A 16,331-nucleotide genomic window follows, 5' to 3' on the forward strand; every position below is an offset into this window, starting at 1 on the left:
TTATTAGAGCATACTGGCCCCTAGTGGCTCTTACTGGTCAAAAACAAAGGGAAGTAGAGTCTAATCTTATCGCTGGCTCAGTTCTCTTTGGAAAAGCCTCAGATTAAAATAAGAACAAAATAAATAGACATACCATAGAAATAGAAACCAAAACATATTTGATATTTTTGCAAATACTAGGAAAATAGAAAATGAAACAATTAAGTAGGAGTTAGATAGAAGCTTGGGATATTAGAGGGAGCCAATGTGGGGTCTAGTCCTAGTTGTGCTGGCCTAACTTACTTAGGGGGGCATTGGGAAATGAATTCACTTTACCTGTCTGGGCCTCGGAGTTGTTTTCTGTTAAATGAGACTAGATGGGCTCTAAGAGCATTTTGTGTTCTATGTATACTCTATGGTCGACCTGCTAAGTCATGGTCCTGGGATGAGAGGAGACTGAGCAACTGGGAGGTTAGGGTATTTCAAGGAACATCAACATGTATTTTGGAGTCATTCTCTAGCAAATGCATTATTCTTTTATAGAAGTATCCCTGAGAAAAGGTTCTCTAGTCTCTACCCGAAGTCATTCTGTGCTGGAAAAAGCGCCCTCGTTGGAGGCAATCATTTCCACTTTTGGACAGCTCTCATTGTTAGGAAGTTTTTCCTTCGATTAAACCTAAATTTGCCTCTTTGTCTCACACTGCTCCCAGTTCTGCCCTCTGGGTCCCTGATCACTGACTGCACATTTGAAGACCAGTGGCATCGTCTGACTCTAAATAGAGTGCTTTTCCCACTCAGCAAGGACCCTAGTAGAAAGGGGTCCCACCTTAATATTATTATTACCTTTTCCCTTCAACCTAGGCAACATGGTATGTGAGAGACAACATAATGTTATGGAAAGAGCATTGACTATTTTTGACAATAGATTGACAAGAATTGAGACAAGAATCCTGTTCTCAAGACATTTTTACTCATTGAGGGATGTTTAACAAGCCCCTTTGCCTCAGTTTCCTCATCTAGAAAATGGGGATCATCATCTTGCCCTCTTTGTTTTATAAGATGATTGAGAGTCAAACACCCCATAAGCTAAAATGTAGACTGCTAGAGAAATGTGAGCTATAGTTATTAGAGACTGAGAAAACACATCATCATTGTATCTGGAGGTCAAACAAATAATACTCCATTCATTTCTCTGCCAAAATGACACCACTGCATACATTACTGAGTACATGGCTTCACAGGCAATGGAAGGTTTGTTTTGCTTAACAAAGAAGTTGCCTGTTTCATTTACTGATGCCTGTTTGCTTCCCCACCACCCCCACCATCTCCTTTAGTTGATTTCTGTGCCAAATTCTGTGCTTTTTCTACCTCCCTGCTCCTCAAATGTGATGCCTTCAACAGGATGAGGTTGGAATATGGACCTTTGTCATGGCCGTGGTGACAGAGGAGAAATCTTCAGGCTATTGGGGTCACTTGGGGGTTGAATTTCCATTAAATTAGGTATATATCAGAGTCCTAAGCAACCGTGGAGCTGAAAATGAAATTGTATAAACTCTAGAAAACAGCTTGAAATATTGTAAAAGGTCTCTGATTACCTGAGGGTCAGAAGAGCTGGGCGCTAGTATTGGCACCACGGTTCACCTTCTGGGTTTCCTTGGCTTTGTCCCTTTCCCTTGTTGGCTCTTCCTCTCTTCAATCTATCTACTAAGGAGATTAGCTTAGATGCCTCTAAGATCTTTTCCAGTTCTAACCTTTCACGACTTCAGCCAAATGGTAAATGCTGATGATACGGAATGTAGAGTAGCATTTACATATATTTATATATGCTCTCTATATTATTTATATATTTTAAATATATATAATTATATTTATACAATATATTAAATGTTATAAATATTCTCTAATATATTATAAATGTTCTATAATAATTTATATTAATCAATATACAAATAATTTATAGGTAATAATTTACATAGAATATATAATGTATATATCATATAATATGTTATGATATATTTGAAATATAGTACATTAAGGTTTGCAAAATGCTTTTCTTGCAATTATTGACAATCTTCCTTTTCCAGATGAGGAAACTAAAGGAGACACAAATTAAATGACTTGCCTGGGGTCACACAGCTAGGAAGTATATGATAATGCATTTGAATTCAAGACTCTGACTCCAGGTCCAATGCTTTTATCCACCGAGCCATCTAGCTGCCACATAGTGATATCTGTATAGATAAGAGAGCTGGCCTCAGAAACTGGAAGACATAGGTTCAAATCCTGCCTAAGACCCATACTCTCTGGATGACCCCCCAGCAAGTCCTATAAGCATTCAGGGCTGTAGGTAGCTTTCTAAGGCCATTAGCTTTGGGGGAAGTTACTGACCCATATCAGCAGAGGAAATTCCCCATTGGAATCTCTGGAATCTTGTCTATTCCCTGTCCCTATTGACTTTTTTTTCCCCAAAACTCTTCCATTAAACTATTTGTTTCAAGGTAAGTCTCTTAACCCCCAACTGCCTAGTTCTTAATGCTCTTGGTAAGGACTAGGCAGTTGGGGTTAAGTGACTGGCCCAGGATCATACAGCAAGACTTGAACCCAAGCCCTCCTGACTCCAGACCTGGCTCTCTATCTCCCGAGCCACCTAGCTGGCCCTCCACTTTCATATCTATTTGAATAATAATGACATTCAACATTCATATGGTCCTACACATATCTCTTCTTAGTTTCACAACTCTGGGAAGTAGACATTATTATTGTTCCAGTTTTACAGATGAGGAAACTGAGGAAGACAAATGAAATGACTTGCCAAAATATCTAGTATCTGAGAGTTAATGAGTTGTCTAGTGTTGTTGCTCATGGGTTTTAGAACAGGGACGAACAATAAAGATCATGTGATCCATCTCCCCTACTCATTTTCCAGAGAACGAAATGGAATCCCAGAACACCACCTTTTCATTTATTTCTCAGAGATAACTGGACCCAACCAAGGCATTCCATTTGCAATATGATGGGCCATTGAAGGGAGGGCAGGAGAAGGTCTGGGAATGTGGCCGGGGCTTTGTCTGCTGCCATTAATAGCAGGGTCTCTTTGGTAATTTCCATGAGCTTTTTAGTTGATTCTCTAGGATTTTTTAAGTAGACCATCATATCATCTGCAAAGAGTGATCGCTTGGTCTCCTCATTGCCTTTTTTAATAAGCAGGATCTCTTCGGAACTGACATATTTTGTTCTTTTTAGGCACTTGGCAGAGCGAATGGCGGAGCTTGAGAGGGCAATGAAGATGAACCAGGGTCTGCAGGAGAACTGGGAGAAGAGTGCAGAGCTGAAGAGGCATCGGGACATGGAGGAGAAGATATTTAAACGGTCAGGCTCAGCCAGGGCCTGACCCTTCACTTTGGAATGCCAACCCACAGCGAGCTCCCTCCATCACATTTCCCACCTTTGCCTCTCCTAGGAGGGCAGGGAGACTTATTCTCCTTTGACTTCTTTCTGTAAGGCAGCGTTCTTGGCCAGGGATGCCCTGGGAGGGTTCCCCTCCATGCTGATAGGCAGGACAGGGAGGGAGGAGAAGAAATTTTATTTCTGGAAATGGTATTGACTAGCAGAGTGGTAATCCAGGAGCCTGCTTGGAGCACCAGTGGCGAAGAGAAATTTGTAGACATTTCATTTCTTCAGTGAACCATGTATTAAACACCTATTGAGTTCAGTAAATACTAGGGAGAGGAAAACTGTAAATAAGACACATTTCTCTCTACCCCAAGTATACTTTATAACAGTATATATCAAGGTTACTATGTGTAAGCACAAATACTTGTGATTAATGTTGCTGCTGCTGAGTTGTTTCAGTTGTTTCTGACTCTTTGTGATCCCATTTGGGGTTTTCTTGGCAAAGAGACTAGAATACTTTGCCATTTTTTTCTCCAGCTCATTTTACAGAGAAGGAAACTGAGTTAAACAGGGTTAAGTGACTTGCCCAGGACCATACAACTAGTAAGGGTCTGAAGTTAGATTTGAACTCAGATCTTCTGGTCCCAGGCGTGGCACTCCATCCACTGGGCCATCTAGATTGTTTTGTGATGATGACCTATGCCTCTTTGTCACTGCTTCTGCCCCGAAACTTCTAAACAGCTCCTTATTGCCTAAATGAATACAAATCATATTTGCTGGCATTCAATGCCTTTCAAAATATGGTTTTCCTATTTCTTTTCTACAGTCTACATTCCAAATGGAGTACCATGTTGTTCCCCAATCTTCCTCCCCCCACCCCACCTTCTTCCTCCTCTTTGCTTTCATGTAGGTTAGGTTATCCCCTTTGGCCTTAAATGGATACTCCAGTTTTCTTGCTATTAGAATGATCAACATCCTTTAAGGTCAAACTCAGGTGCCACCTCCACCATGGAGCCTGCCTTTCTTACCCCTGGTCGAAAGGGATCTCTCCCACTTCAAACCTCCCTACTTTGGCCCCTATCCTGAACATCCTTGTATGATTATTTTTTCATTTATTGATAAACACAATTCTCCAGATTAGATAGTGAGTACTGAGCAGACTTCATTGTATATGTCACACAATGTATATTATACACACATATAACAACATATATACTGCACATACTATATGCAAATAACTTGTGACTTCAGGGAAATGGTAAATCTTGGTGATAAGGAGCCTAGAGAGCCTGAGAATCACAAGAGCATTTATGGAGTACATCAGAGTTTGCAAAGGACTTTACAGATATTAACACCTATTTTTCTGATACCAGTCATAGAGAGTAGGCGCTATTATTGATATATCCCCTTTTTTAGATGAGGAAACCGAGGAAGACACAAGCTAAGTGACTTACCTAGGAAGTTTCTGATGGTGCATTTGTCTGTCCAAGGCTATATCCAGTGGTACAGTGAAACACTGGATCTGGTGTCAAGAAGACTCATCTTCATGGTTTCAAATCTAGGCACAGCTGGGTGACTCAGGGATTGAGAGCCAGACCCAGAGATGGGAGGTCCTGGGTTCAAATTTGACCCCAGACACTTCTAGCTGTGTGGTTCTGGGCAAGTCACTTGACCCCACCTTGCCTAGCCCTTATTTCTCTTCTGTCTTAGAACCAATACACGTTTTTTTCTCGTGGTTCTGCTCATTTCTCTCTTCATAATTTCATGTAAGTCTTTCCATGTATATTTAAAAATTAGCTTGCCAATAATTGGTTATTGGTTCAAAGTATTGGCAAAGTGTTGGTTCTAAGACAGAAGGTGAGAGTTAAAAAAAAGTTCAAACCCAGCCTCCGATACTTGTCAGCTGTACAATCCTGGGTAAGTCATTATAATCCTGTTTGACTCACTTTTCTCATCTGTAAAGTGATCCATACAAGACAAACCACTTTGATATCTTTTCCAAGAAATATACCTGTATCTCCATATATGTACATACGTGCACAGAGACAGAGTGTTTTTTTTTTTTATCTTTTTGCCTCTTCCCCCAAAGCTCAGTACTGTGCTACATATAACAGGTGCTTAATGCATGGCTGAATAAATGAATAAATGGCTCCACTTTCCATTCTTCATTCTTATCTATCAGACAGACTTCTGACCAGGCTTTTGGATTCCCATTCTGTTAGTCACCACTACTTCCAGAAATGAAATATCTATGGCTCTGTCTGTATTTATGTGGTCCCTATTATTTCACTGGCATAGGGATCTCCTGGTGGGGAAACGTCCTCTCCCAATGCAGATTGCCACCTTCTCTATAAGGACTATGCTATCTACTCTTCGGTAGTTGCCCGACATCCCACATCCATCATGCGTGTATCATGCAGACATATGTGACACAGGCATGGGACTTGAATCTCAGTCTTCCTGACTCTCTGGCTGTCTTATCTACCCACCATCCCACGGAGCCTCTTGGTTCTTTGTATGTAGTAATAGATGTTCACTAAACTGAATGGAATTGATGGATTTTTCTTCTTTTTCTTCTCAGGGCTTCCGACAAGCTGTTCATCTTGGATCAGTGCGAAAAGTATCGACGTTGTTGCCAGTGTAAGAGGCGTCTGAACAACTGTGGGGAAACTAACCTGTGGCCGATGACCAAACATTTACATGGCTCCAGACTGCTGGTTTAAAAAAAATGTTTGGGCCTGGGTTTCCTGGGGAAAAGTTTAATCTTTTGGATGTGGTGATGTGACTGTGGACTGCTTATCACACCTCAATGAAAACAATATTATGAGGTTTTTTTTGTGCCTTCGGTTTTAGAAGTCTTTTTCTCTATGTTCTCTAGTAGAGTTCACGTTAAAAAAAGTCAAATAGGGAAAAATAGGTCTCCCCCTGCTTTCCTGATCACTCCAGTTGACTTTCTTCACCTCTCTCTGCTTGGAGTTAAAGGTGGGGGTATAGCGGTTAGGGCTAGAATACTTAGGGTCCCAGGGCTGGGGCCAATGGGTATTCCTGCCCCTCTGTTGGAATTCATGAGATGTGACATTGGATTGGGATACTACTGTGTTATCCCTGCCCCTTGGGCAAGTCACTTCATTCCTCTGTGCTATGATAAGCATTATTATAATAAATATTTTTCAAAGTGCCTATCTGTACGTGGCATTTGATAATGGCAACTATCCACCCCTTAGCTAAAACCCTGTCTTCTCTAGGGTACTGGAAGCATTGGGGTTGGTATAATCACAAGTGGGGTCCAAGACCTCGTTAATGAGCCCTGAGTAGAAGGCTGAAGGGCCTGAGGTATTGTCTGGTAAGAGCAGGAGGGTAGAAGAAGACAGCAGCAGAGAGTCTTGTGGAAGATCAAGCAGGTTTGAATTCTGGGGGAAGTGTAGGTAGAAAGTGTGGGGAGCAGGGGACCAATTCTCTGAATCTAGTGGATCAGAAATCTTTCAGGAGGGAGCTGTGGATGTACATAGCAGGGGCATGACAGTGAAGCAGAGAGGGATTGGTAAAAGGTAAAAAAGACCAATAGGGATCTGGAGAAATCTTGATAGCCCCCTCCCTTCTGGTTCTTAAAGAGGGGCATTTCCTAGTCAGTCCTTGATACTGAGTCATCAGTTGGTTAGAATAACATTTCCTCAGCTTTTTTTTCCATCTGGGACACCTGTCAATTTTGCTGACATTTTAGTGTCATCATCTTCTTTCTTCTCATGATCAACCACCCACTAATCCAGTCATCACCCTCCAAACACCTCGGTTGTGGCCAACACAGCCTTCATTCTCCCTTCTCTTTCTTCCATGTACACTTTAAAAATATTTATTTATTTAGAATATTTTTCCATGGTTCCATGATTCATGATTTTTCCCATCCCTCTTCTTCCCCTCTCCTGGAGCTGACAAGCAATTCCACTGGGTTATACATGTATCATTCCATGAATACTTTTGCCATCTTCTACTCTCAGGCCCCATTTGGACACAGGAAGTGGAATGAAGAAGCTTGAAGTGGTATGATACACCAAAATTACAATATTCTTTTCTTTTTTAAACCCTTACCTTCCATCTTGGAGTCAATACTGTATATTTGCTCCAAGGCAGAAGAGTGGTAAGGGCTAGGCAATGGGGGTCAAGTGACTTGCCCAGGGTCACACAGCTAGGAAGTATCTGAGGCCAGATTTGAACCTAGGACCTCCCATCTCTAGGCCTGGCTCTCAATCCACTGAGCCACCCAGCTGCCTGTCCCCTTAAAGTATTCTTTTAAGCAGACTTTGTTTCTTTTTTTATGCTTTCCCTTTACTGATTGCATAGATTGTGCAAAGGAGAGCACATTATCATATTATTACATAGAATCCTAGATTCTTGGAGTTGGACAGATGTTAGAGGGGAATTGATTGAGGCCTCTACTTGAAGCATGGATCCCCTTCACCATTTTTGACAAGAAATCATCTAGCCTGTGCCTGAAGAAAAGTCCTACTAACAAGGAACCCCCAACTTCTAGAGACAGCTCATTATTCTGTTTGACAACTTGAATGGTTAGAAATTCATCATGCTGATTTAAAATTTGCTTTTTCATAACTTAACATTCTAGCCAAGCTCCAAGCTTAATAAAGATCAGCCTGATCCTCCTCTATTCTGGATAAACAAGTTTTGTTGTTCAGTCATTTCAGTCATGTCTGACTCTTTGTGACCCCATTTGGGGTCTTCTTGGCAAAGATACTGGAGTGGTTGGCCATTTCCTCGTCCAGTTTATTTTCCATATGAGGAAACTGAAACAGGGTTAAGGGACTTGTCTAGGGTCACACAGCTAATATCTGAGGTTGGATTTGAACTCACAAAGATGAGTCTTCTTGACTTCATGTCTAATGCTCTATTCACTGTGCTAGTGAATCTAAATAATCCTAGCTAATCCTAAATAAGACATAACTTCAATAGAGACCAGATTTGAACCTAGGATCTCCCATATCTAAAATTGACTCTTAATCCACTGAGCCACCTAGCTGTTCCCTAGAGTAGGGTGTCTTACAAACCCATCTAACAAGTCACCACAGAGAGAAATTCCACATAGGAGGCCTTAGGATTTTCCTCATAAAGCTTAATTCAGAAAGCTTCCAAGATATTTTACTGAGTAGCACATACAGATCTTCACGGAACATAATACCAATGACAGAAAATTATCAGGAATGAGGAAACATGATTGAAATGATAGGAGGAGCCCTAGACTCAGAGTAAGAAGACCAGGTCCAAGTTCCAGCTCCACATTTTCTGTGTGACCTTGGCCAAGTCATTTCAAGTGTCTGACCCTTGGTTACTTACCAGTGAAAAATACCATTTATGCTACTTGACTAATAATATTTTTGTAGGGGTCAGGTGAGATGAAAGCAATGCAAAGTCATTTGGAGTCTTACTTCAGTGCTTGGAAGACCTGTTGATTTTCACCCATATGGATAGTTCTAACAATTTATATTATAAACCCTCCATGCTTTAGAAATAGATTTATAGTTTTAAAGCTGGAAAGGATCTCAAAGGGCATCTAGTCCAACATCTCATTTGTCAGATGAGAAAAATGAATTCCACAGAGTTGAAGTGAATTGCCCAATGCCTTATAGATTATTAACAGCTGAAGTAAGATTTGAACCTGGGTCTTCAGACAACACGGTGCTTATCCTGCTATATCATGCTGCCTCTTTGTGATCCAAAGACTTTATTATCTGTATAAACACTTAATCTTTCTATCACTGGACTGCACTTGAAATTTATTCTATTTAGAGACTTAGGAAACTTCATACTCTGATGGCATAGTTTTTGAAAATCCAAGATTACAATACCAATAATGCAGCAGTAGAGTAGGATTTTAGTAGATACTTTTTATTCCTAAACTGGCATATAAAAATAAGCTAATAAAAATACTTTACATGCCCTCTAATTTCATTACAAATGTTCATACTTTGAATTTTGGGAAGATGGAAGCTTAGATGGAGCAAATCTTAAAACCTCAACACCCTTTCCACACCAAGATAGAAAACAAAGCATTTCGAGAAGAAAGAGGACCAAATCTTACAGGTCAGAGCAAGGGGACCCTACTGCTGGATAACTAAAGAGGTACACCAAAAGAAAAAGGCTTGAATTCTTTAACAATATATTGGGTCTGAGGATATAGAAGGGGAATCCCAGGACCCCTCCCCCACAGGCTGTGAGGAGTCTCCAGCGGTCCCTGAAATCTCTGGGTGGCTGAGCGCACTGGCCTGGAGAGAGGGCCTTGTTAGTGCTGGATTCAGGGAGTTGAACACAGGCACTGGGGAGGTGGCTAGAGGAGAAAGCCAGTATACAGCAAAAACCCTCAGAAGACGGCAGCTTAGATGGAGCAAAACTTCAGACCTTCCAGCTTTACCACACCAAGATAGAGGGAACAAAGGGCTTTGAGAGGAAAGAAAACCAGGTCTAACAACAGGACAGAGCAGGGGCCCCTACTACTAGACAGCTCAGCAAAAACACTCCATCTTGACCCCCAACCCCACTTTTTTCCTTTTTCTCTGGAGGTTTTAGCCTCAGGGCACATTCAGCAATATAGACTAATCCAGTCCAGGCTTAATCCTGTTAATTGGACAGACAAGAAGTCTTCAGAGGGCAGGGAAACTCCAACATCCCTACACCATAGACTGCAGAGAATATAACTACAAACCTCCATTGCCAGCTGGGGGAAGATCTTTCATCAAAGATGATTAAATCCATCTGATTAAACTAGTAGAACAGAGAAGGAAAAAATATGAGTAAACAATAGAAAAAGAGAAAAGAAATGACAATTGACATCTTTCCAGGAAGTGGAAAAAGAGCAAATTAAATGGAAGAAGAGGAGGAAGCTCCAGCAAATTGGAGACAGGCTTTGGAAGATCTCAAAAATTCAATTAACTCAAGAATTTCAAGAACTCAAAAAGCAATCAAGAGAGGCTGAAGACAATTTCAAAAAGGAAATGCATGAACTAAAACAAGAAAATAAAGTATTAAAAGCCCAAATTGAACAGCTGAAAAATGAAGCAAATAAGGCAAAAGATGATCTACAAACAAAATCAGACCAGAAGGAGAAGGATGACCAAAAAGCCAGGGATGAAATTCAGTCTTTAAAAAATAGAACTCAACAACTAGAAGCAAATGACTTCACAACGCAGCAAGAATATATAAAACAAAATTTAAAAAATGAAAAATTTGAGGAGAATATGAAACACCTCATTGATACAACCAAAGATCTGGAGAACAGATCTTGAAGAGACAATTTAAGAATTATTGGTTTACCAGAACATCATGACAAAAGAAAAAGTTTGGACATCATCCTACAGGAAATTATTCAAGAAAACTGCCCTGACATTCTCAAACAAGGGGTGAAAGTAGAAATCAAAAGAATCCACAGATCACCTCCTCCATTTAATCCACAACTGACAACTTCCAGGAATATTATAGCCAAATTCAAAAACTACCAGATCAAGGAAAACAAATTACAAGCTACTAAAAAGAAGTCATTCAGATACCAGGGAACCACAGTTAGGATAACAACACAGGATCTGGCTGCATCTACATTGAAGGACTGGAAGGCATGGAATAAAATATTCTGGAAAGCAAGAAAACTGGGTCTACAACCAAGAATCAACTAGCAAAATTGACTACATTTTTGCAGGGGAAAGTATGGAAAATTGAGGATGTCCAAGCATTCATAAAGAAAAAACTGGACTTAAACAGAGTTTGCTGCCCAAACAGAGAACTCAAGAGAATCACCATAAGGTAATTAAGAGAGCAGGGGGGAAAATCTTTTCTTTAAGGGACCTTCAATAAGTTCAATTGATTTGTATCCCTAGAAGAAAAGAAGATATTGGTAAATATTAAAAATTATTATCAACAGGGTAACTAGAAGAAGTTTATTTAGAGGGAATGGTGACAAACTGTATAGGATGAAATGTTAAGATATACATATATATATATATATATATGTACGTATATATGTATAAATATATACAAAACTAGAGGGGAAAAAAGGAGATATTAAGAAAAATGGGGAAATAGACAAAATGGAGTAAATTTATATTCCATAAAGAAGAGCATGGGGTGAACAGGGGAGAAGATCAATACACTGGAAGGGTAAAGAAGTTGGAGAGAGGAAATACTTAATACTCAAGGGCATTGAAATTAACTTAAAGAAGGAAGATCAATCAGATCCATTGGGGCAGAGAATTGATTCATGTCACCCTATAGAAAAGTAGAAGGGTAACAAAAGGACTGATGGGGAGGGAAGCAACACTAGGGAGGGAGAGGGCAGGTGAGGTAGCTTAAAAGACCCTAAAGAAGAACAAGAGAGGAATAAGAAGGGAGTGGGGAGAAAGGGAAGTACAATAAGGGAGGGGATTAGGGAAACTGATTTAAAAAACCACTGGTATAGAAGGAAATAGTGAAAGAAGAAAGGGCAGAACAAGGAAAGAGAATCAAAATGTTTCAGAATATACAGTTGATAATTATAACTCTGAATGTGAATGGGATGAACTCACCCATAAAATGGAAGCAAATAGCAGAATGGATTAGAAACCAAAATCCTACCATATGTTTTCTACAAGAAACACACATGAGACAGGCAGACATACATAGAGTAGAAATAAAAGGCTGGAGCAAAATCTATTGGGCTTCAAATGAGAAAAAGAAGGCAGGAGTTGCAATCATGATTTCTGACAAAGTCAAAGTAAAATTAGATCTGGTTAAAAGAGATAGGGAAGGTAAATGTATCCTGATAAAAGGCGGTATAAACAATGAAGAAATATCAGTACTCAACATGTATGCACCAAATGTTATAGCATCCAGATTTCTAAAGGAGAAGCTAGTGGAGGTCAAGGACGAAATAGATAGCAAAACTATACTATCAGATCTAGATAAATCAAACCAAAAAATGAATAATAAAGAGATGAGAGGAATGAAATCCTAGAAAAATTAAAATTAATAGATATGTGGAGAAAAATAAATAGGGACAAAAAGGAATACACCTTTTCAGCAGCACATGGAACATTCACAAAGACTGACCAAGTTCAAGAGCATAGAAACATGGCAAACAAATGCAAAAAAGCAGAAATAATAAATGCAAACTTATCAGATCATAATGCAATAAAAATAGTTATATTAGCAAGGATACATGGAGAGGCAAACCAAAAACTAATTGGAAATTAAATAATATGATCCTTCAAAATAAGTTAGTGAAAGAATGAATCATAGAAACAATAATTTCATTGAAGACAATGACAATGATGAGACTTCTTACCAAAACCTATGGGATGCAGCCAAAGCAGTTTTATGGGGAAAATTTATATCATTGAATGCACATATTAACAAATTAGGGAGGGCAGAGGTTAATGAATTTGGCATGCAACTTAAAAAACTAGAAAACGATCAAATTAACTATCCCGAGATGAAAACTAAACTAGAAATGCTAAAAGTCAAAGGAGAAATTAATAAAATTGAAAGTAAAAGAACTATTTTATTAATAAATAAGACTAGAAGCTGGCATTTTGAAAAAAACCAGATAAAATAAAGTACTGGTAAATCTAATAAAAAAGGAAAGAAAAGCCAAATTAATAGTATCAAAGATGAAAAGTGAGACCACACCTCTAATGAAGAGGAAATTAAGGCAATCATTAAAAAGTATTTTGCCCAATTAATAAGGCAATAAATATAGTAATCTAGGTGATATGGATGAATATCTACAAAAAATAAATTGCCTAGATTAACAGCAGAAGAAATAGGATATAGAATTCTTAATCCAATATCAGAAAAAGAAATTGAATAAGCCATCAAAGAAGTCCCTAAGAAAAAATCGCCAGGGCCTGATGGATTCACAAGTGAATTCTATCAGACATTCAAAGAACTAATCCCGATACTATACAAAGTATTTGACATAATAAGCAAAGAAAGGAGTCTTACCAAATTCCTTTTATGACTCTAGTATGGTACTGATTCCAAAGCCAGGCAGACCAAAAACAAAGCAAACTACAGACCAATCTCCCTAATGAACATGGATACAAAAATCTTAAATAGAACACTAGCAAAAAGACTCCAGCAAGTAATTACGAAGGTCATCCACCATGACCAGGTGGGATTTATACCAGGAATGCAAGGATGGTTCAAATTTAGAAAAACTATCCACATAATTGACCATATCAACAAACTAACAAACAAAAATCACATGATTATCTCAATAGATGCTGAAAAAAGCCTTTGACAAAATACAACACTCATTCCTATTGAAAACACTAGAAAGTATAGGAATAGAAGGACCTTTCCTAAAAATAATAAACAGTATATATCTAAAACCATCAACAAGCTTCATATGTAGTGGGGATAAATTAGAAGCCTTTCCAATAAGATCAGGCATGAAACAAGGCTGCCCATTATCACTTCTATTATTTAACTTTGTACTAGAAACACTAGCAGTAGCAATTAGAGAAGAAAAAGAAATTGAAGGTATTAAAATAGGCAATGAAGAGACTAAGCTATCACTCTTTGCAGATGATGTGATGGTCTACTTAAAAAGTCCGAGAGAATCAACTAAAAAGCTAGTAGAAATAATCAACAACTTTAGCAAAGTTGCAGGATAAAAAATAAATGCATATAAATCATCAGCATTTCTATGTATTTCCAACACATTACAACACTAAAAGTTAGAAAGAGAAAAATAATTTAAAATCACCCTGGATAACATAAAATACTTGGGAATCTATTTACCAAAACAAACACAGGAATTATACGAACACAACTACAAAACACTTTCCAAACAATTAAAACTAGATCTAAACAATTAGAAAAATATTGATTGCTCATGGGTAGGATAAGCTAACATAATAAAAATGACCATTCTACCCAAATTAATTTCCTTTTTTAGGGCCATACCTATCAAACTACAAAGAAACTTTTTTACTGAATTAGAAAAAAATATAACAAAGTTCATTTGGAAGAACAAAAAGATCAAGAATATCAAGGGAAATAATGAAAAAAAATGTGAAGGAAGTTGGCCTAGCAGTACCAGATCTTAAACTATACTATAAAGCAGTGGTAATCAAAACAATATGGTACTCCCTAAGAGACAGAAAGGATCAGTGGAATAGACTTGGGGTAAGTGATGTCAGCAAGACAGTCTATGACAAATCCAGAGAGCTCAACTTTTGGGACAAAAATCCATTATTTGATAAAAAATGCTGGGGAAATTGGAAAATAATATGGGAGAGATTAGGTTTAGATCAACATCTCACACCCTACACGAAGATAAATTCAGAATGGGTGAATGACTTGAATATAAAGAAGAAAACTGTAAGAAATTAGGCAAACACAGAATAGTATACTTGTCAGATCTCTAGGAAAGGAAAGATTTTAAAACGAAGCAAGAGTTAGAAAAAATTACAAAATGCAAAATATATAATTTTGATTACATTAAATTTAAAAGGTTTTGTACAAAAGAAACCCAATGCAACCAAAATCTGAAGGAAAACAACAAACTGGGGAAAAATCTTTATAACAAAAAACTCTGACAAAGTTCTAATTGCTCACATATACGCTAAATCAATTGTACAAAAAAATCAAGCCATTTCCCAATCAATAAATAGGCAAGGGACATGAATAAGCAATTTTCAGATAAAGAAATCAAAACTATCAATAAGCACATGAGAAAGTGTTCTAAATCTCTAACAATTAGAGAAATGCAAATCAAAACAACTCTGAAGTATCACCTCATACCTAGCAGATCGGCTAAAATGATAGCAGGGGAAAGTAATGAATGTTGGAGGGGATGTGGCAAAATTGGGGCATTAATGCATTGCTGGTGGAGTTGTGAACTGATCCAACCATTCTAGATGGCAATTTGGAACTATGCCCAAGTAGTGCTAAAAGATTGCCTGCCCTTTGATTCAACCATACCATTGCTGGGTTTGTACCCCAAAGAGATCATAGGAAAAAAAGACATGTACAAAAATATTTATAGCTGCACTCTTTGTGGTGGCAAAAAATTGGAAAACAAGGATATACCCTTCAATTGGGGAATGGCTGAACAAATTGTGGTATCTGTTGGTGATGGAATACTATTGTGCTCAAAGGAATAATAAACTGGAGGAATTCCATGTGAACTGGAATGACCTCCAGGAATTGATGCAGAGTGAAAGGAGCAGAAGCAGGAGAACATTGTACATAGAGACTGATACACTGCGGTAAAATCTAATGTAATGGACTTCTGTACTAGCAGCAATTCAATGACCCAGGACAATTCTGAGGGATTTATGGAAAAGAACGCTACCCACATGCAGAGAAAGAACTACAGGAGTGGAAACAGAAGAAAAACAACTGCTTGAACACATGGGTTGATGCGGACATGATTTGGGAAGTAAACTCTAAACAACCACCCTAGAACAATTATCAATAATATGGAAATAGGTCATGATCGATGACACACAAAGAAACCAGTGGAAATGCACGTCAGCCACGGGGGTGGGGGGTGGGTTTCGGAGGGGGGAGAAAGTTAGAACATGAATCTTGTAACCATGGAACATTTTTTTCTAAAAAATAAAACAAAAAACAAAACAAAAAAACCCCAAATATCCATACTTCCATGGTTCAGTGACCTCATTAAAGCAGATACTCCTTCCAGTGATGAGCTCCATTCATCCACCCTTTCCAATCCTTTGCCATTTGTAAGTCTTCATGAGAATCCTTCTGTTTTGGGGCGGGGGGTGGTGGTTAGCTCAACATTCTCCAGTCTTTGATCTCTTGACATTGGGTAGACATCAGTGGAGCACACAGGCTCTCCTTGCTATCCCTCCTCTTTGCTACATGCTTAGCCCACATCCATTTTTGGTTATCTATTTCTTTGATGTATGCTGCTTCTGGTGAGCCTAATTCTTTGTTGGCAATATATTGATGCA

At 38.6% G+C, this 16,331-nt stretch overlaps 1 protein-coding gene across 1 annotated transcript in view; it reads left to right on the top strand.

Moving 5' to 3' along the window:
• Positions 1-6,118, top strand: part of CCDC81 (coiled-coil domain containing 81) — a 67,121-nt gene extending 61,003 nt beyond the window's left edge. Inside the window, exons 14-15 of the mRNA XM_044666021.1 lie at positions 3,223-3,348; positions 5,954-6,118. Of these exons, the coding sequence (XP_044521956.1) occupies positions 3,223-3,348; positions 5,954-6,095 (268 nt within the window). The 3' untranslated portion in view covers positions 6,096-6,118. The remainder of the gene's footprint in view (positions 1-3,222; positions 3,349-5,953) is intronic.
• The last annotated feature ends 10,213 nt before the right edge of the window (positions 6,119-16,331 follow it).

The sequence above is a fragment of the Gracilinanus agilis genome, chromosome 3 (genome assembly GCF_016433145.1).
Source record: "Gracilinanus agilis isolate LMUSP501 chromosome 3, AgileGrace, whole genome shotgun sequence".
NCBI classification, from domain to species: domain Eukaryota; kingdom Metazoa; phylum Chordata; class Mammalia; order Didelphimorphia; family Didelphidae; genus Gracilinanus; species Gracilinanus agilis.